At 30.0% G+C, this 21,898-nt stretch overlaps 2 protein-coding genes across 2 annotated transcripts; one reads left to right on the forward strand and one right to left on the reverse strand.

Moving 5' to 3' along the window:
• Positions 1 to 863: 863 nt before the first annotated feature.
• On the reverse strand, positions 864 to 3,394 carry LOC105133519 (UDP-glucose 6-dehydrogenase 4). The gene is made up of 2 exons (XM_011037556.1): positions 3,259 to 3,394; positions 864 to 2,630 (listed from the first exon to the last, which is right to left on the reverse strand). Exon 2 carries the CDS (start codon positions 2,606 to 2,608, stop codon positions 1,163 to 1,165), a length of 1,446 nt encoding a protein of 481 aa, XP_011035858.1. The 5' UTR covers positions 2,609 to 2,630; positions 3,259 to 3,394; the 3' UTR covers positions 864 to 1,162.
• Positions 3,395 to 13,692: 10,298 nt separating this feature from the next.
• Positions 13,693 to 17,490, forward strand: LOC105133520 (reticulocyte-binding protein 2 homolog a-like). The gene is made up of 8 exons (XM_011037557.1): positions 13,693 to 14,860; positions 14,973 to 15,018; positions 15,115 to 15,210; positions 15,320 to 15,439; positions 15,757 to 15,855; positions 16,168 to 16,227; positions 16,317 to 16,411; positions 16,913 to 17,490. Exons 1-8 carry the CDS (start codon positions 13,884 to 13,886, stop codon positions 17,025 to 17,027), a joined length of 1,608 nt encoding a protein of 535 aa, XP_011035859.1. The 5' UTR covers positions 13,693 to 13,883; the 3' UTR covers positions 17,028 to 17,490.
• The last annotated feature ends 4,408 nt before the right edge of the window (positions 17,491 to 21,898 follow it).

Genomic DNA, 21,898 nt, shown 5'->3' on the forward strand with positions numbered 1-21,898 from the left:
AAAAAATATTAAAAAAATAAAACAATCATCTTACTATAAAAATACCACTTTAAAGCAATTTATATTGGGTTATGCTATAGACTGTAATCTTACTATAGAAAACAGTCATCTTACTATGGAAAATATATGTGTACAGTAAAACATCGACTTCTTTTACTTTGTTGTGTTAATTTAATGCATTTCAAATCCCAAATGGAATTGGTCCTCTCTATAAATAATTTATTATCTCTTGATGGAGCTTTATCGTTTAATTATTTTCGTTATCAACTCTCTGCATCTTTTCGAGTTCATGACATCAGGTCATTCAAAAACAAAGAAAAAGAAACATCGAATATGTCGAAGCGTACCCTTTTGGTGATGAAAACAAATTGGTGCTATCTAAAGCTTTCGTCACTGTCTAAAGATTTCATTACAAGTAGACTGAAGCGATTAGAGGATATTTTTGTCGGTAGCCTCTATACGCGAACCCAGGAAACGCGAAGCAGAATTATCTGATCAGATCTCCTAAAAGAGAGCAAGATGCCCCAGTCACCTTTTAGAATTTCGTTTTTAACGGGAGCTGTCTAAAATTTAAATGTTTATATATATTTTTAGATTGTTTTAATATATTAATATAAAAAATTATTTTAATATACTTTTAACCACTACTATACCCTCCAATAAAATTTCTCTTCTTTAAACAAATGGGACTCGACCATTCAAAGTAAATGACCAAAACCAATCCCACCAGGCATGAGCAGCACCAAGTACTCGTCATGTGGCTCAAAAATGCAAACCAAAGAATCCAAAATAAAACATAAAATAAAACTATCACAGAGAGTTCGAAGGAATTAGCAGTGCTGAATTGGCATTCGGAAAGTGTGTAAGATAACAATGATCTATTGAATTCAACATTTCATTTATGACAGTACTTTAAGCCAAATAAACATAAAATCGACTTTTCTAAACAAGTACCAAATGACAGGTAGGTGAGGAAACGCAACGTAAGGCAAAATGTAAAGCATCTTGCTTTCACCATGGCAGTCATGCATGCTGCCAAAGTCCTAGATGGAAGCAAGAAACAATGACAATACTCGATAAAAGAAAAGGTAAAGAATCAGATTCATTGCCTCGTACTATAATTGGGTGACCAGTTGCATGGGCTAACCAATCAGCATCTCTCTTATGCAATAGCAGGCATGTCCTTGAGCCATGCATCCAGTGGCTTGCCAATTGAGTACACAATGAATCCAATCCTCCTCAGCTCGTCCGCATTCACTACATTCCTTCCATCGAACACAAAAGCTGGTTTCTGCATGTTGTCAAATATCTTCTTGTAATCGAGAGTCCTGAATTCATCCCACTCCGTCAAGATGCAAATACCGTGGGCTCCCTTTGTTGCCTCATAGGCATCCCAAGTAACACTCACTTGCTTAACAGCAGATTTGGGACTCTTTGGCTGGAGATGGAGAGGATGATCCCAATCAAACTTTTTCATGATGAGATCCCTCTGAATCTGGTCTTCTGTGACCTGTGGATCATAGATATTCAAGATAGCCTTGTCTCCCAACAGCCCCTTGCACACATCAATGGCAGGGGTCTCCCTTGTGTCGCCAGTATCCTTCTTGAAAGCGAAACCTAAAATGGCAATCTTCTTTTGAGAAACCGTGTTAAACATAGAGGAAACAACACGGTTCACGAATCGGCTCTTCTGGTAATCATTGATCTTGATAACTTGTTTCCAGTACTCTGCTACCTCCGGAAGGCCATTGCACTCACATATGTAAACAAGATTCAGAATATCCTTCTGGAAGCAGGACCCACCAAAACCAACACTAGAACTCAAGAACTTGGGACCAATCCTTGAATCCTTGCCAATAGCATAGGACACCTCAGCAACATCAGCCCCAGTTGCCTCGCAGAGTGCTGACATGGCATTAACAGAGGAAATCCTTTGGGCCAGGAAGGCATTGGCAGCAAGCTTGGACAGCTCTGCAGACCAAAGGTTAGTGGTTAGGATGCGGTCTTCGGGAACCCAGTGAGCGTAGACACTCTTCAATGCTTGGATTGCCTTCTGGCCTTCTGGGGTTTCCCTTCCTCCAATGAGGACACGATCAGGTTGAAACAGATCTTCGATTGCAGTTCCTTCTGCAAGGAACTCAGGGTTTGAGAGGATCTGGAATTTGATCCCTTTACTGTTATGGGTCAAAATCTTTTCAATAGCCTCAGCAGTCTTAACTGGGACTGTTGATTTCTCAACAACTATTTTGTCAGATTTGGACACATCAGCAATAGTACGTGCAGCACTCTCCCAGTATGTCAGATCTGCAGCTTTACCAGCTCCAAGACCCTGAGTTTTAGTTGGGGTGTTGACTGAAACAAAAACTATATCAGCCTCTGCAACATGCTTCTCCACATCGGTGCTGAAGAAGATGTTCTTGCCTCTGCACTGCTTCACCACATCATCAAGGCCTGGCTCATAGATGGGGAGCTGGTCACTGTTCCAGGCTGCAATCCTAGGTTCAGAGATGTCAACAACCACCACCTCAATATCCGGGCACTTGAGTGCAATGACAGCCATTGTAGGCCCGCCTACATACCCTGCTCCAATGCAACAGATCTTCACCATTTTCCTCCTCTAAGTTTACAACCTGAACAAGGTTCATTTATTGATCCATCATTATGAAGGAAAACAAATAAAAAACGAATAAGCAAACTCTAACCTACTCTAGCAGATCAATGGATAAGCAACAATAACGCTTGTAAATTCACAAATCACACACACACACAATGATGTATCAAATCAGCACATGACAACGTCAAACAACAAAACTGAGTCCATTTCCCACAACACAATCGATACCATTCCAACCCTTTTCAATATGTTGAGCTAGATCTAGACTTTGAATCAAGTCCTAGTCCCTCCTGGATCTTAGAAAATGTTGCACTTCTCATACGTTTTGACTCATTTGCTTGGATATTCGATAATAAATTAAATAAAAAAATGAAACAAATAAAAAAATGAAACAACAAACTACAACTTACTACTACAGCCTAGAATGCTAAGATCCGAACAGAAATTAAGAGCTAGAATCAGTTTGGAAGCAGATCCAGTAGAATTCAAAGCTAAAAACGTCGGTAGATCTTATGACTTTCCAACCAATCAGATCCATTTTTCAAACAACAGATCGAGGAGTAAAATTGCGCTGAATATCATCGGACCTAAACGAATTTCATAATTAAATTAGAAGAAAGAGAGAAATGAAATTGGAATGGTACCTCGGAATGTAAAGAGAGAGATCAAGAGAGTAATTTGTTTGACGTCTTCTGTTAACTGGATGCTGGAATGAGAGCAGAGAGAGAGCGGGGCGATGTTTAAATACACATCTCCATTCCTAGATCTGCCCCTCCTGTGTGCCTCCCTATTAATTGGTTTTAAGTAAATTATACGTACTTTAATTACTGTATTTATAAGCAATCTGTATTTCGGTCCCTCTATTCTCTAAAATATTAGTTAGTCCCTTGACTTTCTGATCCACTTGTTTGCTTGCCCCTCCCTGAAATACTATTAGCGACTGCACGTAAATCACAACCATCTCTCTCACTCTCTCTCTTGAAACTATTATTGTCATTATGCTTGTCGGTGATTCATTGGTTTTGTGATAAAGGGATTTTTCTTATATTTTAATTGATTAAATCTTATCATTGAGTTTTCATTACTTAATCGGATAGTTATAGAAGCCGACTTAGTTAATTAAGTTAATTCAGTAATTATTTTTCTTTGAATCAATTTTTTTTCTTACCATAATGAAATTTGTTTTTCAAAAAACACCTCAACATGTTGTTCCATAGTTTTTTTTTATTATAATTACAAATTATAGCTTGAATAAACTCATCGACTCGTGGATCAACTCGCCCAGTACATGACCGGAGCTTTGAGTAGGGTTGACTATATTTTATAACTGTATTTTAATGATAGAACGTACTGGATTTGCATAGGATAGTAAAGCACAGGTGCTAATTAACAAATCTTGATGTGAAAAGGACTAAATTGTGTTTTTCTTAAAAAAGAGTGACTACATCGCTCCAATGGATTTGGTTGCTATGTAGCTCTCAAGAGCAGAGTCCGCGGTCCAGGATTAGGCAGGGGGGGAGGACAGGGGTAGAAAGGTAAAAGAGGTGGCTTTGATTGTTTTGGACAAAATAATACCGTGGAATTTATTTATTTACGCCTAAAGGAAAGGCGCCCCTCGTTGAGGTAAATATATGTTTTTAAAATAAAAAACAAATAAATTTTTTATTTGTTATGTTTAATTAGTAGAGTTTTTGAGTTATAACTTGTATTTACCTTTAATGGATCGGTTTTTTAAAGATTTATTAATAGACTATTTCTTAAAAAGGGGGTTTGACAACCCTACTAAATTTAAGCTTCATAAATGAAATTAATTGTTAAAATATTGAATATTTATATTAAAAATATGTTTGGCATGATTGCATCTATAAAAATATGGTTCCAGTAGTTGTCATTGTGTTGTTGAGCCTATTTGGCTATGTAATTAGGTTGTGTTTTCACTGAGATCTAAAATTTTTAATTTTTAACTAGTTTTTTTGTTTTTTTTTATTGTTTTGAGATACTAATATCAAAAATAAATTTTTAAAAATAAAAAAATATATTATTTTAATATATTTTTAATTAAAAAATACTTTAAAAAGTAATTGTTATTATAATATTAAATAATGCTGTAGTTATACGGGGAAGGTTAAAAAATAATCTATTAAAATAGATATGGAAATAGAAGTTAATGATAACGGGCTTGAAGTTCTTCCACTTTTTTAGTTTTTCAATTTTTAGTTGTAGTGTCCACGTGAACCCCACAACGAGCCTTTAATTACTCAGATAGGTTGGGATCCATTTTTTTTACCAAAAAAAAAAAAAAACCTTCAATACCAAACGGGTGCTGGAAATAGCAATTACCAAATGGCTTATAAGCAATTCACTTGCTATTTTTGTATAAAAGGAAAAGAATGCTTTAAAATCATCACGTTAAATGTTATATGCTAAGATAATCTGTTTTTAGCTTTGAAAAAAGCTTATAATATCTGATTAAGAAATTAGAAAATTAATGGTAAAATATAAAATTTTATTTGGATCTAGTTTTAATAAAAAATTCTTTTTAGTTGATCACTATTTTGATGCTAACAGTGGATTGCAGGCATGGATTGGAAGCGGTGGTAATGGGCTTCTTAAATATAATTTTAAGAAACTATAAGTGCAACCTTGTAAATAATAATAATAATAATGTAAAGATGTTCAAACTTTTTTTTTCTTAAAAATAAAAAATTCTTTAATAGTATAATTAAATCTAACCTAAATAGTAACTTTGAAATCTTTTAATTTGATTCATTGTCTAAATTAAGTGAGAGTTGTCACTGCATAATAAAACTCATTTGGTAAATTGGAAGGTAGTCTCGATGATTAGTAAAAATATAATTTGATTTTGAAAAAATTAAAAATAATATTTTTTTTAATATTAAAATAACAACATATTAGATTAAGTTAGGTAAGAAACATGGTCGCAATGAGCTAATCTAATGAGGTCATTTATCTTCTTTTTTTTCCCTATCTCTTCTCCTTTCCTCGATTGAGTCTTCATTTTGATTGGGTGGGATGAAACTTGAGACTAAACCAAAAGGTTATTAGAGAACCAAAAACTAAATTTAAAATAAAAAGGTTAAAATATGGGATTTATCACGATCCGACTTCTTACTTGACTCGAGTTTCAAATTAAATCACATAAAAATTATCACAATGTGATAGAGTCGATTTAGTGAGTTTAAAAACAACCCAAATGAATTGTAAAATCGTGGTTTGTATTTAAGAAATTTCATGATGATAATTTTTTTTTAATATTAAAGTGGTGATATATTAGATTAACTCAAGTTAGCACTTTAAACTCATGACTTGGTGTGAACTAGAATAAACTAATCTAATTGAGTTATTAGCACATATCTTTTCTCATTCCTTCTAATATCCTGAATTAGAATTTCATTAGGCCACAATTAGATGAAATTCATAAATAAATTAAAGAATCATCAAATAATCTTGGAATAAATTTAAAATGAAAAAAAATAAGTAATACATGAAAATTGTGATGACCTGACTTCTTGTTTAACTCAAAATTCAAATTAAACAGTATAAGAATTATTACAATATGACAAAATCAATTTGACAGGTCTAAAAATAAATTGAATGGTTGTTAAAAATATACTTTGTTTTTTATAAAAAAAAATTAAGATTAATTTTTTTTATAATATTGAGATAATAACATATTGGATTGACTCGGATTAATATACTAAGTTTGCAACTCAAGTTATAGATACAATTATAATAAGCTAACCCAATTAAACTGTTTATCTCTTTTTTTTATCATTTTTTTTCTAGTTATATTTCTCTTGGGATCAGGAGGAAGAAATTTTAAAAAAAAAATATAAATTTATAAAAAAAAAATTTAATTAAATTTTAAAAAATATATCTATACCTGCAATTCACACACTATTCACACAGTAGCATACGAGCGCTAGCATACAAGGAAAGCTGCCACATTAGAGAGGTGATTGCGGCCACTAAATTAAATTTGGTGTCATTGTACCAATGAGAGCTTCCATCCAAGGTGGCGGGTGATGAAAACAAAGACGAAGCTCTTTTGTGGATCCAGTCACCAATTCTTCTCCTTTTTTTTTTATGTCTAATTTTTCTCAACAAATTTTCACAATATAGATGACAGGATGCCTTTTAGATTTCACAGGAACCCACCACCGAGGCCATGGAAACAAAACATTAAGGCTAATTTCAAATAAAGCCAAAAAATAAATAAATAAATTGAAAAAAAAAACACAAGACAAAAAAGAATTCCTTAAATTGAAGAACCTGTTAGAATAATGTCCTAATAATACTCTCATTTTCGTTCCTGAGAAATTCCTTAAATTGGTACAAGAATCCGGAAACTCAAGTATTGCCCATGATATCGTCAAAGGAATGTTATGCTCGACATTTTTATTTTTTTAATCTTGATTTCTTAAATATTGCAAGAAATTTTTTTATCTTGTTTTTTTTATATAATTTTTTAATGGTTTTTTATCTTGTTTTATTTATAATTTTTTAATGGATAATTTTATAACATGAATCCAGATTTTTCACAAAAAAATGTAAAGCCTAAAGAAGAAATTCCTCGTACTTCTACAATGATTGTTCAAACAAAAATAGAAGAACATTTTAGAATAAAAACAAAGAATTTTATATATGTTAGATTATAATTATATTTGCATCTTGATGAACATGCCCTTGACTTGAAACAAGTTTTAAAAAATTAATCCAAAATTAATCTCGTTTGATTCCGTTAACTCATAATCAGATCTTGTACCGAGACTTGAAACAAGTTTTAAAAAATTAATCCAAAATTAATCTCGTTTGATTCCGTTAACTCATAATCAGATCTTGTACCGAGTCCACTCCAAATCAGATTTAATAATGAATGGTAAGCGACACAAACATTGTAGAAACATGTGAATTTTACTTCTTTGGAATAAGTGGGGGTAGCAAAAGGCGAGATGATCATGTGCACCTATTCTTATAAAAAAGCTAGAATAGTAGCACCTTTTTTAATAAAGTGTGAAGGGCATGCTTCAAAATCAAGGATGAACTCGCTTAAGATCTCAGGGAAAGTTGAGTGTTCTTGAAGCCATGGAAGTCAAGAGACAGCACGAAAACCTCCAAGGGAAACAATGATGGAGTCCAAAAGAACATGGCGATGATGACGACTCATCATAATGCCCAGAATCGAATTCAATTAACATGAAAGCACATGAACAAAAGCAAAATGTAGCAAGGTAGTTGCCTTCCTTGAATTATTGTCAAAAGTAACTTTAGTCCCTCAGTTAAAAAAATTATTCTGGTTGAGCAACTTCTTTTTCGTTGAAATCAAGGCATGTCATGCATTAAGGCGCGTGGCTTATGCGTGCCCTTTTTTTTTTTTTAATTCATCCATGAAAGTCTTCGCTATTGTTAATATAACAGCCTAACCCACCTGTGATATATTATTTGTTTTAAATTTTACTGTTTTTATAATTTTATTTTTAGTAATACAAGTTTATTTATAAATTTGATATATCAAAATATATACAATAAATTGATAATTAATACTTTTAATAAAACTAGGTATCATTTCTTTATTCGTTGATGTGAAATATTACAATTCATTTCTTAAAAAGCTTGATTTTTTCATTGCCACAATCAAATAATTAATAAGATTGACTCAATATCAAATATAATAATTCTGTCCAACTTAATATATATTATCTATTTTAAGTTATATTGTTCTCGTAGTTTTATTTTTGATAATGTGAATTTACTTTTGAGCCTAACAATTTAAAATGTAAATAATAAGTTAACAATTAATATTTTTAATAAAATCAGTTATTATTTTTTTATTTATTGATATGAAATATTATAATTAATTATGTTACAAGTAACAATGATTTCCATTGAGATGAAAAATAGTTTAAAGAAATCAAAATGAAAAGGAGCATGGAATTGCCTCGAGAGATTAACTTGCTTCTCACTTCAAGAGATATAAATACATTAAAAGAAAATCTAAAATGTACGGGAAAAAGATTATGTCCAGAATGTTTTCTCCATTTTTCCCCTCTCAAGGTCTCAACACAAAACTGAAGCCTTGGAATGGGGGGGTGTTTTTTTCTTTTCACAGGGATAAAATATCTTTTAAGAAATCATTGGGCGCACGATTTTTTTTAATTTTTTTTAAACAGTTGAGTTATTAAAATAACCTTTTAGACAGAAAGAAAAATTAAGTTTTTTTGTACTGGAGCTTTGTCGTGATTTCCTTTTTAAATGAACAGTAAAAGTGTTTAAATACCCTTAGGAGCAAATGCTCTTAAAACTTCCTTGGAGGGGTATTTTCATGGTTGCCTCTTGGTTTTTTTTGGTTATTTTTTAGTGGAACCAAGGGTTTTTTTATTTTTTTAAAAATTAAAATATTAAAAAAAATCGCTAGCATATTATAAATTTGCCTAAGCGAGTGGATGCCACTCATATCTTTTGGGATGCATGCACAACTTTTTTTGTCAATATCTTTCATTTATAATTTATAATTTTTTTATTTAGTTTTTCTGGAATGAGAGTTTTTTTTAATGTTTTATATATGTTTAATTTTTTAAGATATTATTATGATTTATTTATAATTCTTTTTATTTTTTATGTAAATGAAATTCATTAAAAAATATTTTCATTATTGTTTAGATGAATAAAAAAATTATATCAATAAACAAATTCAGTAAATACAATGTGATAAGTATTTTATTTTATAGGATTAAATATCTTATTTGCATTTACCTTTTAATTTGTATATTTTTAATTTTAGTTATTGTTAATTTTTTTTAAATAATATTTGATTGATTTATTTAATTAAATATTTATATAAACTTTTTATTTATATTTAAAATTATTCTATACATAAAAATGAATCGATAAAGCCCACAGATCCATTTTTTTATAAAAAAAATATGACCCACCAACGACACATTAAAATGCTAATTTTAAATATATGCTTAGTTAAAGTATAATGATGTTCCTAATGGGCCGAACTTAGTTTGTATCGATTTATTTGGTATTGTTATTTTGTGTTATGCTTACTAGTAATCCATCTTCGCTGCACTAACGGCTAGGCAATAGCATTTAGAAAGATATAAAATTAAAAGTGTTAGCATCATTACAGTTGTTTTAATAGCTCCGATTCATATAAAACATATGTAAAAACTACAAGATGAAAACAAAATATGATGATTTGAAAAAATAAAATATACTAGTGTGAGCATAAATTCTGGTCTAAATATTAGATCCTAATTAAAAATAAAATATTAACTAAACGCAGATAAACTTTGAATTATAACTAAAATAATAAAAATAAAACTCATAAATTAATTTTTTATATTAGTGTGAAAAGAGAAGAAAAAAAGAAAACAATACATGTATAATATAAAATTTATATACAACCTACAATGTTGTCCAATAATCTTAAAAACTAATCTGTTATTAAATATCAACAACTTGTAAAAATAGATTTTTAAAACATTAATAAATTCTTACCACACTTAAAAATTATATCACAACTCATTAAATATTCTTATATAACTAAAAAATTCCCAAAACAATTATCATATCCTTATATCCTTATCAAATAAGAAATTTATAAGTCAAAAGAAAGTAATTAATAAAATTTTTATATCCTATTTTAACTTATATCATAAAGTTTTTTTGAACTCTAATTCACCTAAAATTTTATTAAAATATAGAAAAATACTTCTAAAATCTTTCAATAAAATTTATGCCTGATCTAATGGTTTGATTTGGAATTATACTTAATAATATATAATTAAATAATAAAAAAATTTGTGTGAAAAATCAAACCTGACCTTACTTCAAGAGGAATGAGTAAAGAAAATTATTTTGGGATTGTCAACTATATAAAGAAAGAGGAAAAAAAAAAAAGCTAGAATACAATTGCAATTATAACGCAATTGTAATTTATAATGTAATGTAAAAGCTTCTTTTCGAAGGTGCTACATATAAATTACATTACATTGTCTAATTTCTATATCTTTTCTTTCTTTTCCTTTTTCCTTTTTGTCTTAATGGCCTTTTCTCCAACGTTTTTACAAATTGAAGGCCTAATTAAATTTTTCTTAAGAATTTATAGATACAGAAGAAAATAAATTTGTTGGTACCAAAAAGGAACTTAATTTAATTGAAATGGACAAGTACACATCATAGGTATAATAACTTAATTTAATTTGTAATATTTGAGTATGTATGACTTTTATATCATCAAACATGCTAAAATCTAGTCGTTATTCACAAGTGACAAATCATTAATGTCTCTATATGGCTAGCAATATCAAGCGTTATCGATAATTGAACCTATCGAATGCAAAAAAAAAGAAAAAAAAAGAGGATTTTTTACATATAAAATAAAATCAACCTAATTTGTAATTTGAAACTAAAGAGAACAAAAGCAACTCATAAGGGTGTTTATTTATTTTGTAATCTAGGGCTTCTTCGAAATTGTAATAATAACTAAAGTGTTTTTTATTTATAAATTTATTAAAATAATTTTTTTTTATTTTTTAAAAATTATTTTTGAGATTAATATATCTAAATTATATAAAAACATTAAAAAAAATTCTTAATAAAAAAATTAAATTTTTAAAAAATGTTATTTTAATTACGTTTCCAAACATGGCCATAAAAACAAACTATAAAACTTGTTTTTAAGTTGAAAAGGTTATGAAAAGTAAATAAAAAAATAAAAAATGAGATAATAATGTGTAACTCAAAATATACAAGATGGGGTAAAAAATAATTGGCAAACCTCAAATACACACCAAATGATTATGATTGTGGCAGTCTCAATTTGGTATCTAAACTATTCTTGTATCAATTTGATCACCATACTATTTTAATTTCTCAATAAGCACCCATGTTAAAGTTATCTAACGAAAACAATGTTAAGTTTTTTCACAAAATAATATCGTCTCCTAAAAATACAAGTAAAATTTGGATAGAGATATGAATAAAAAGTTTTAAAAATTGATGGAAGTCCTTAATTGAAAATTTTAAAAAAATTAAGGATAAAATTAATATGAAAATAGTTTTGTGACAAAGTGGAAAATACCTACATAGTTGGATGATGTTTTTAATATTATGATACATACAAACACATACACACATGCATTTGAAGCTTTCAAATTTGATTAAAACCTTTATCTTCCGCAATTTTATTTATTTTTACAAGTGCCATATGCCACCTTAATCTCAAGATATCTTTTAATACATCATTAGAAAGTTGAGTGTTGAAATAAGTTGTCAAATCTTTATATACACACACAAAGGGCATATGAAGTTGATTAATGTATTCAAGTCATGTATATGTTTTAAAATAACTCAAGTGCAGAGACTAAATAGGCTTAAATATTTTTGGGCTTTATTTTTAAGCCTAAACCCATTAAACTAATCAAACTCATATTATCAAGCTGTTTTTATTTTTATTTTTTTTATTTTAATAAATTTTTTATAATTTTATTATTTAATACTAATTTTTAATTTTATTTTTATAATTTCATCCTTAAACATTTAATTAATTTTTATAATTTATTTCAATTTATTTTATATAAGGTTATTACAGTTTCAAGAAAATATATTCATATTTAGTTGATGAGTAATTTTATAAGCATATATTTTTTATTATAAAAAATAATTTTAAAAAATAAAATTATTAAAGCGAGTGAAATCTAAGGTATGGAATTAATAAATTATACCATAAAGTGCAAATCAATCCAATATATTTTTTTTTTGATAAAACAATAATATTACCTTGAGATTTTTTTTTAAAACCAAACTATTTTTTTATCAGTTGTTTAGATTATTTTTAGATCTATTAAGTTGATTGAGTTACATTAAATTAATTTTTATAGAATTTAATTTTAAATTTAAATTAAATAAAAATTCAAGTTAAAAAAATTTAAAAATAATCAACTAAGTTATATTTAATAACAAATGTCATATATATAGTTCCATGTAATCTATATATATTTTTTTACTTTTTATTTTTTTTATTTAATCTAGAGTGTACCGAAGAAAAATAAACTAATATTATATACGTATATTGGGTTGTTGGATACAATCTCACGAAGACTTGACGATATTGATAAGTAGGTATATTTCCAACACTGTCATGTAGGTTCAAATCACAAAAAAGGTTTTAAGAAAATATTATTAACACACCCACACACCCACGCACGCACGCACACACTAATGTGGGTTTGGAAGACGGCGCCTGAGGCTTCAATCGGAGAGAGACTCGGTGTCCATGGAGCTAACCGGAAAATGACCTTATTAAAAAAGAAAAAAATAATATAAATGTTTTTGGGCCTAACTCAAAGTTGCAAATCAATCTGGGCTATGCTTCTTCAATCTTTTTCAACGAAGTCCTTTCGACAATTAAAAAAAAGAAGAGTTTATGCACTGTTTATTTTTGTTATAGAAATGTGTTTTTTTTAAAATATATTTTAAATTATTTTAATGTAATGAAATAAAAAATTATATTTTTTATTATAATTTTTTTAAATATATATTTAAAATTATGATGATAACAGGTAATGTTTGTTTGGAAATATGATTATGGTTGTTTTTTAAAATATTTTTATTTTAAAAAATATATTAATATTTTTATTTTTTAAAATTATTTTTAAAATCAATATATCAAAATAATTTGAAAATATAAAAAATATATTAATTTTAAATAAAAAATTTTAAAATTTTTTAAAAACCTTTTAAAAAAAATATTGTAAATTTCTAATAAAATTTGGGTTATTGAATTTTACTACAGGAAAAAAAAAAACGAAGCTCCCCCAAAAACTTAACTTTAAAATACATCATAAATAAAAAACTTCAAGGATTTAAAAAATTCCAAATTCTTTTATTTTTTAAATACCAAATATGAGAGAGAGATTGATTTATAGGCATAACTGTTGCTAAATAATCCACTAAAATCACACACCATCTAACGGTCAAAAACCCAAAACAAAATTCAAACGCATCAATCCAACCCCTACAAAACCACAACCCCACAAAAAAACTAGCCGTTACGAAGAGCGTCCAAAACCCCCTACGTTCCTTTTTCTCTTCACAGTCACACACCATCGATGCCCTCATTCATCGCTCTCTCTCTCTCAGTGATCAAAGAAACAAACCCCCATCTCTCTCCCTCTCAATCGAAACACTTACAAGCAAAAAACCCTTTATTGATTTTGGTATTTTGAAGTGATTCTTGATGGATTTGAATACCAAGAATCCAAAATCAGCCACTCCGGTGAAAGACCCGCACGGGTTTCAATCAAAATTATGTGAGAATTCAAATCCAAATCTTTCCCATTCAAGTCCTAGTTCAAGACCCACAAGTTCTCCTCTTACCAAATCTGCCAAATCCCAAAAATCTGCCTCGAGGAATCCGACTTTGAATCTAAATCCTGTCATTTATTCACCCAGAAACAAGATTAGGGAAAGAAGGTTTGTAGTGGCAAAAAAGAAATCAAAGAAAGGGGCTTTGAATTCAAATACAACTCCTGTGGATTGCAAGTGCAAGGAGAGATATGGGGACAATGTAAACAAGTGCTTGTGTGTGGCCTATGAGACATTAAGGGCTTCGCAGGAGGAGTTTTTCAAGAACAAGAACGATGTTGAAGAGAAAGGTGAAACAGACAAGGAAAAGGCCTTCGATTATAAAGCAATGATAGAATTCGAAGAGGAGGAGATAGAAAATCATTTTGCGGCTCAAAATCTTGAGATTGAAGATAGAGACGGATCAGATACTCAATATTCCTGCGAAAGCGAGAAATCGGGACAATTGGGTAGTTCCACAATCAAGAGAAGGAGAGATAAGTTACTTGAAGATGCAAGAAACAGTGCACCTGACTCTGGGAAAGTGAAGCATTTGGTTGATGCCTTTGAGAAGCTTTTTACCCTACCAAATCCAAAGGGATCAGATAAGACTGAAGAGGAGGAGAAAAAGGAGAATAGAAAGAAGGCAATGCAATGGGCATTGCCTGGATTGCAGCATCCTAAAGTGGTGCCCGAGACTGAATACTCTTCTTCTTCATTTTCATTGCCTAGGTTTCAGCCTGCTGAGGTATCCGAGACAAACGTCTCTTCTTCTTCATTCTGTCCATCTGATTTCTGTTTAACTTCTGAGAATCTGGGGCTGGATTCAAGGATTTCTCTTTCCTCTTCATGGGATGGCAGTCAGGGCAGGTTAGTAACAATTGCTGAATTGATTTCATTGAACCCCACATTTGAAAACATATTTTAGTTTTTAAATTAGGTTCTAATTAGGTATTAATTTTCTGTTTTTTCGAAATGCCAGTAATTCTAGCAGGTCATCTAATGGAGGCAGGAGAAGCCGAAGAAATGTGAGTTTTTTTTTTACTTGCCTCGTAATTTCCTATTTGATCTCAAGTGTATTATATTTACACTGATGATTTTGGTGATCTTGTTTGAATTTTTAGAGTGCTGAGTCAAGTGGAACAATGGGGGTGAGGCGATTGAAGAAGAAAAAGCAACTTAAAGTCACTAGCCAAAAGCCATTTAAGCTCAGGACAGAGGTGCGTAGCTCTCTTTCTTTCTTTTTCCATCATGAGAGCTGAACATGGAGTGTTCACATTGCTTTGTAATGAATCGCATTGTAAGTTTTGTGATTGGTTCCCATTGTAGCAAAGGGGAAGACAGAAGGAAGAGGAATTCACAAAGAAGATTCAAGAAATAATGATGGAGGAGGAGAGGCTGCGGATTCCTGTTGCACAAGGGCTGCCTTGGACAACAGACGAACCAGAGGTTAGTCCTTTCTCTGATTCAGCAGGCAAGGCAATTGATACTCCAAGATGCCTTGTAAAACTTGAAGACCAGTTCCATGTGCTGCATGGCTAATAGCATGTTTTTAACCATTTTGATTTGAAAGGATAAACAGTTTACAGAACTGAGATTAGATGACCTGTTTCTGTCATGAGGAGTATGCAATAAGGATTTAGGAAAATATTTGTGTTCATGAGTTCAATTTCATTGATATGTTCTGTCTAATTTTACATGTCATGGAGTTCAGTTTTTAATCATACGTTTTGATCATGAATTACTAACATTGGCGTTGTCTGCAGTGCCTAATCAAACCTCCAGTGAAAGAAAACACCAAGCCCGTTGACCTGAAGCTCCATAGTGATATTCGGGCCGTGGACCGTGCTGACTTTGATCATCAGGTAATTTTCTAACTATAGTGATTAGCATATGGGGTTTTAGTGCTGATCTTGATAGGTGCCCTGCTCGGTTTATGATTAAACTACCAGAAAATGGGTTAATTAAAGCCTGGCTTACAGTGAACCTCTCATAGAATGAGGTTGCTAACCCCCCTCATGGTTGATAAGTGGTGTTTGTGCTTTCATGTGCGGGCAATCATGTATTTACTTATTTGTTGTTACTTGTTGGTTCTAGCTAGCTGAAACTATATCACAGCACCAAGACTTGAAACCTGGAAGTAACTTTATCATTTCTTTATATTACAATGCTGTCAGGTATCTGAGAAGATAAGCCTGATTGAGCAATACAAGATGGAAAGAGAGAGGCAACGAAAGGTAAGTATAGAAAGAAAAGGCATGATTTTAAGGTGATGCTGCTGTTTCATTCTGATTAAAATCTTTAAATTCGCTGTTGGCTCTTTTAGTTGGCAGAAGAGGAAGAGATACGCAGACTGAGAAAGGAACTCGTTCCAAAAGCACAGCCCATGCCCTATTTCGACCGGCCATTCATTCCCAGAAGGTAAGGGTTACCTCGTTTATTTATTCGCATGTGTGTGTCTTGCAAGGCACTTCATTTCCATATGCGTTCCCTTGGTGGCTATGGTGGGGTCGTTTACAGTGGCAAAGCTCAACCTTTCTTCTGAAGGGGGAAAAGCAAAAAGGTCCAAGGGACCATGGTGTTTGTTCAAATGTGTTTTGATATGTCCTTGTGCTCGAAAGAATGTTTACATCAGTTCTTTTGGTAGTTAATATGCACAAAAAAGAAGGAATGGTGGTGACCTTGTATTTCGTTGTCCTCAGAATACACTCGATAAAATTCGTGCCAAAGCATGGTTATTTTACTTCGAAATGTATGTGGCTTTTTGGTCATGGATCATATGCTTCCTTCGTTTGATTTGTATCAGCCAGCCCTTCTAAAAGACCCCTTTCAAGATGAAATGCGCACTTTCCCGTGCAGCTTTCTTGTTGAATGACTAGTAAGTTAAATGACGTACTGTCTGCTGTTTTTGGATTTCTTAAGGTCAATGAAGCATCCAACAGTGCCAAGAGAACCAAGGTTTCACATACCTCAACACAAGAAGATCAAGTGCTGTCTATCATGGAGCGATGTCAGCAGCTACACCTGTGATCAATAGGGAAACAGAGGAAGAGAAAGAATAGGTGGAGACGAGGGTTAGGCATTCGTTCATTCCTTGTCAATTAGTACTTAATAATAATGTTGACCCTTGTTCTGTTTATCCATCTTCTCACTCAACTCTTCCCAATCATTCTTTACATCATCTGTATACGAGGCAACCAATTAGTTGCAATTTTGAGGACTGTCTTTTGGCTTGTGTTCTTGTGCGCAGTGAAACCAGTGGGGGAAAAAACATATGAAGTTCTCAATTCATATTTGGTGCTTTTCAAGGCTACATGACAAGTTTGTGCAGCAGAATATTTATCTGTGGCCTTATTATTTCTTCCATTTCCTCCATTGTTAAGTTCTTGATAATCTTTTCTCATGTCCAAGCAACTCTCTGCGTTGTTTCTTCTCTCACGTGCAAATCACCTTGTCGCCCAGCAACTATTGCCTGTTTTTATTTACTCCCCCTTGAACTATTGGCTATTTTTATTTTACACCCCTTGCAGATTATTTTTATTTTTATTTTCATTTCAGTAGCTGAACTATTATTCATTTTGATTTACACTCTCTTTGTTAGGTTTCGTTAATAAATATGTTTTCTTTTAAAAAAAGAGCGCGAAAATCACGTGTGCAGCAAAACAAAAGTCAAGATAATTGATAAAAGAAATATAAAATATTAAACAATATTACAACCAAATGGAATAAAAATCATACTCCACGACTCAACCTTCTTCTTTTATTATTCATTATCAGGGTTTTTGTTCCAATTATTTCTTCCTATCTTTTGCTTTTATTATTGCCCTTTTTTTTCATTTATCAATTATTTTGACTCTTTTTATGCACTAATTTTCATATGCTTTTCAATGAATTTATTAATGAAATCTAATGGAAGGGGAGTATATTGGAACAAGCAATATTTCAGCTATTAAAATTTTATAAAAACCTCAATTTAGTATAAACAAAATGAATAATTGAATAGGAGGTTTTTATATTGACTGGTCTCTGTTAAAATTAATTTGGTTTTTTTTTCTATTCATGTGATATTCATGTATTTTTAACAAATTTATTAATAAAAACTGAAAAAATAAATGTAAATCAAAGCGAGTAAATAATACTTCACCTATTGAAAGAAAAATAATTCTTCAAGGGTGTAAATAAAGAGAAGCAAATAGTTTAAGGGGTTTTTGTACAAACTATCCAAGTTAAATAAAACTCAACTCTTTGTTCTTGTATAAAATTATACTTTATAATTATCCAAGTTAAATGGAAACCCAACTGTTTGTTCATGTATAAAATTATATTATATATTATGTTAAGGTGTGAATGAAAGGTTATGTTTTTTTAAAACTCTACTTAAAATAAAGTTTTGTTTTAAAACTAGAAAGTTATATATTTTTGTATTAAAAATTACATTAAAATTAAATATTAAAATTGCTTATGAAAAGAGACAATTTTGACATGGTTTTGATAATAAAAAAATTTATAGTTTTTCTAAAACTCTTCTCTTTTGTATTCCTCTTCTCAAAGTTCTTATAAAAAGTAAAATATAAATCTTACTTCGTTATTTATTATTAGTTGTGTTGCCAAGAATATAAGATTGAGTAAGTTTGAGAAATAATATTGCAATCACACTACTAGTGTAGAAACATAAATTTTTTACCAATCAAATTTCACCATATGTTATTTTATTTTTTAAAAGAAAGAATAAAATAAAATTAAAATAAATGATATGAAAAATAAATAAGCCTTCATACATTTCTTTTCTTGGTCAATAAAAAGTTGACACTTGGGATGAGATATTCAAGATATCTTATCATAAATATAAGATCTCATCAGTATCTTTTTATAAATGCAAGATCATGTTAATAAATATCAACCAATAAAATTATGCCATGTGGCATTGAAAAAGAACCTGAAAGCCCCTAGAGATTTCTACAAATAGAGGGTCTCAACCTAAAGGAAGAGGATTCTGCGAGAGGATTCTAGGAGATATAAGTTTCCTTAAAGACAAGCTTTGCAAGCAATAAAGCTCTTTCTCTCTTTCTCTTTCTTCAAGCAAGGAAGCTATCTCTCAAAGAGTTCTCAAGCCTCTTTCATTTATGCCTGAAGTCTAAAAAGAACGAAGCTTTGTTGGATCAAGCCACAACGCCCCATAAGAGTTCTTCAACAACACTTTGAAGACAAATCAAGGTACTCTTCAAAGCATCAAATCACAACATCTTGCTTCATAATACACGCCTAAATTTGTGTTCTTGCAAAACACAAATTTTAGCTTGATTACTTAAATAAATCAAGTCACCATACATCAAATCTAAGGGAAGAATCAGATGATTGTCATATTCTTTTGAAAAAATATATTACATAGAGATTATATTGATTCATATATTTAATAAAATCATATATTTATACACGTGTGCTTGTTTAATCTCAGGCACATAAAATTGTGTCTACAACTAACATTATAAAACAACTAATAAATTATTTTAAGCCCAAATGATTGATCATTGTCTCAATTTACTTCTTCAAGTTTATTTTTTGTTAATAAGTACTATAAGTTGGTTTTTCTTTTATTTGTTGATTTATATATTTGTTTTATGTTTTGTATAAATCAAATCATATAGTAAAGAGAAATAACAATCTTAGGAACTATTTAAAGTGTTCCAATAAATATAAACTCATACTATATGGATTCTTTCCCTCCATATTTGTGGTATTCTCAGGCGAGTTTCATATATCATTCTAAATATTAGTTAAAGCAAGTGATCCATAATAAGGCTAGATGATGAAAATAAATTTCACTTTTTAACCTAATTTGAGATTTGAATACTATTAGTAATGAAAAAAAAAGAAGCATCTCTTTAACCATTTTTTGTTGATTTTTATGTGTAAACTATAAAAAGTTAGATAGGTTATATATTTTATTCTCTTTAAGGAAATATATACATCATACCATTTTTTTTATTCAAAAAGATCCCACCATGCTTATGTTAGGATCAAGGTTAAAGGTCTTCTTAAAGATAGAGCATGCGCATATACAAATTAGAAACTCATTGTTAGGCATAGAATAAATATATGGAATATCAATTTGCAAGTCATTTTAACTATATGTAAAACATGAACTCAAAAACTTTTGATTGACTATTATACCTTTATACAATATCAGTATTATAATATAACTAACTATATAACCTACATTTTGTTGTGAGCCAGTTAAATTTTTTTTTAGCACAAGAAAATGATACTTATTCAATACAGACATGTTGTAAAGAAAGCGAAAAAATCCGCAACGCTGATCATAGACTTGATCGAACCAAATACATTGCATTAATTTTAATAAGATTATTAAAAAAAGTTAGTAATAATAGAAAGACAATAAAAAAAGAAAAGAAGAAGCTAACGATGATTATGTAAGGGAAAACAATTAAAAAAAGAAGAAGGGGAAACAACGTAGCTAAATTCTAAGCAAGCTAAAGGAAAAAAAATAAAACAAAACAAAATAAAATAAAATAAAATAGGCTAGGTGTGCTCTTGGGCCTCAATGCTAAGCTTATTCAAAAAAAGGCTTGTTCAGCGAGCCAAGCCTTTCTTGGACGAAGATTGAAAATAAAAAAACTTTAATGTTAAAAAAACAAAAACTCAAGTCAATTAACCTATGAAACCTATAACCTTATATGTTATATCTTGATAACCCCATATAAACAAAACTAAAAAAATCAATGGAGTTAAATTTTCAAACATCATAATGATGGATGATGAAGTAATTAAAAGAATAACTAAAAAAAAATCTAAAAAAGAATGGAGTCAACACTTGTTAATTTTTAAAACCCATCACTTGATCCATTAGATTGAGATTAACCCATAGAAAACAAACATGAAAAAAAATAATAAAACCAAATCCCTAATATAAAAAACGTTAAGGGGCACAATTGAAAAAACAAAAAGGGTAAAAATTGAAACAAAAATCAAATTATATAAGACATTAAATAGTGAAATTGAAAAAAAAATGATTAAGGATAAAATAAAAAAAATCAAAATAATAAAGACCAAATTTAAAAAAAAAAATTAATTGAATCAAATTTAAGTGAAAATAATAAAGACCAAATTTAAAAAAAATTAATTGAATCAAATTTAAGGGATATTATTAAAACAAAATTCAAAACAAAGCAAAAAAATTAGTAATTAAAAAAATAAGGACCAAATTGAAATTTAAAGTAGATTAAAAGTATAGAAATCAAGTTTGTTAAAATATAGATAGAAAAAAAGGAGGCGAAGAAGAAAAAAATCAATTAGAGACCAATCACAACTTCGTTGTCCACACACATGGGACCACCATGAAAAGCACAACTGAACCTTTTGAATGCTATTGTGGAAAGTGGGGGATAACCACCATAATACATCTTATGCGCCGATCATGCAACAATTCCAATTTCTAGGACAGCACACAACATATAATTGAAAATTTCATAATTTTTTTTTAGATACATCAAAATTTTTATAAAAATTTTATCAGAGTTTTCTCTATACTAGGAGGTTCCAAGTTATCGACAATACCATATTTACACTTTCTATGTCATTTCACAACCCAATCTAATCATCATCATCGACACAACACATCTTATTCAATAATATTACAAAATTCAAATTCTAAAAAAAAAACAGTGTATAATTCAATTGCTACTTATTATCATTATATAAACTATATCATGCATAGTAATATCATAATGAAATTTAGGTGAAGGATCCAATTTCAACTACAACATACATGATTAAAATATGTACTTAAAACTACATCATTTGATTAAAGTCAAACATCTGAATTTACAGGTCAATACTACATTTTAAGTTTAGGAGATAAATGTTTTGAATTATAACATGATTACATAC

The sequence above is a fragment of the Populus euphratica genome, unplaced genomic scaffold (genome assembly GCF_000495115.2).
Source record: "Populus euphratica unplaced genomic scaffold, PopEup_1.0 scaffold129.1, whole genome shotgun sequence".
Taxonomy (NCBI): Eukaryota; Viridiplantae; Streptophyta; class Magnoliopsida; order Malpighiales; family Salicaceae; genus Populus; species Populus euphratica.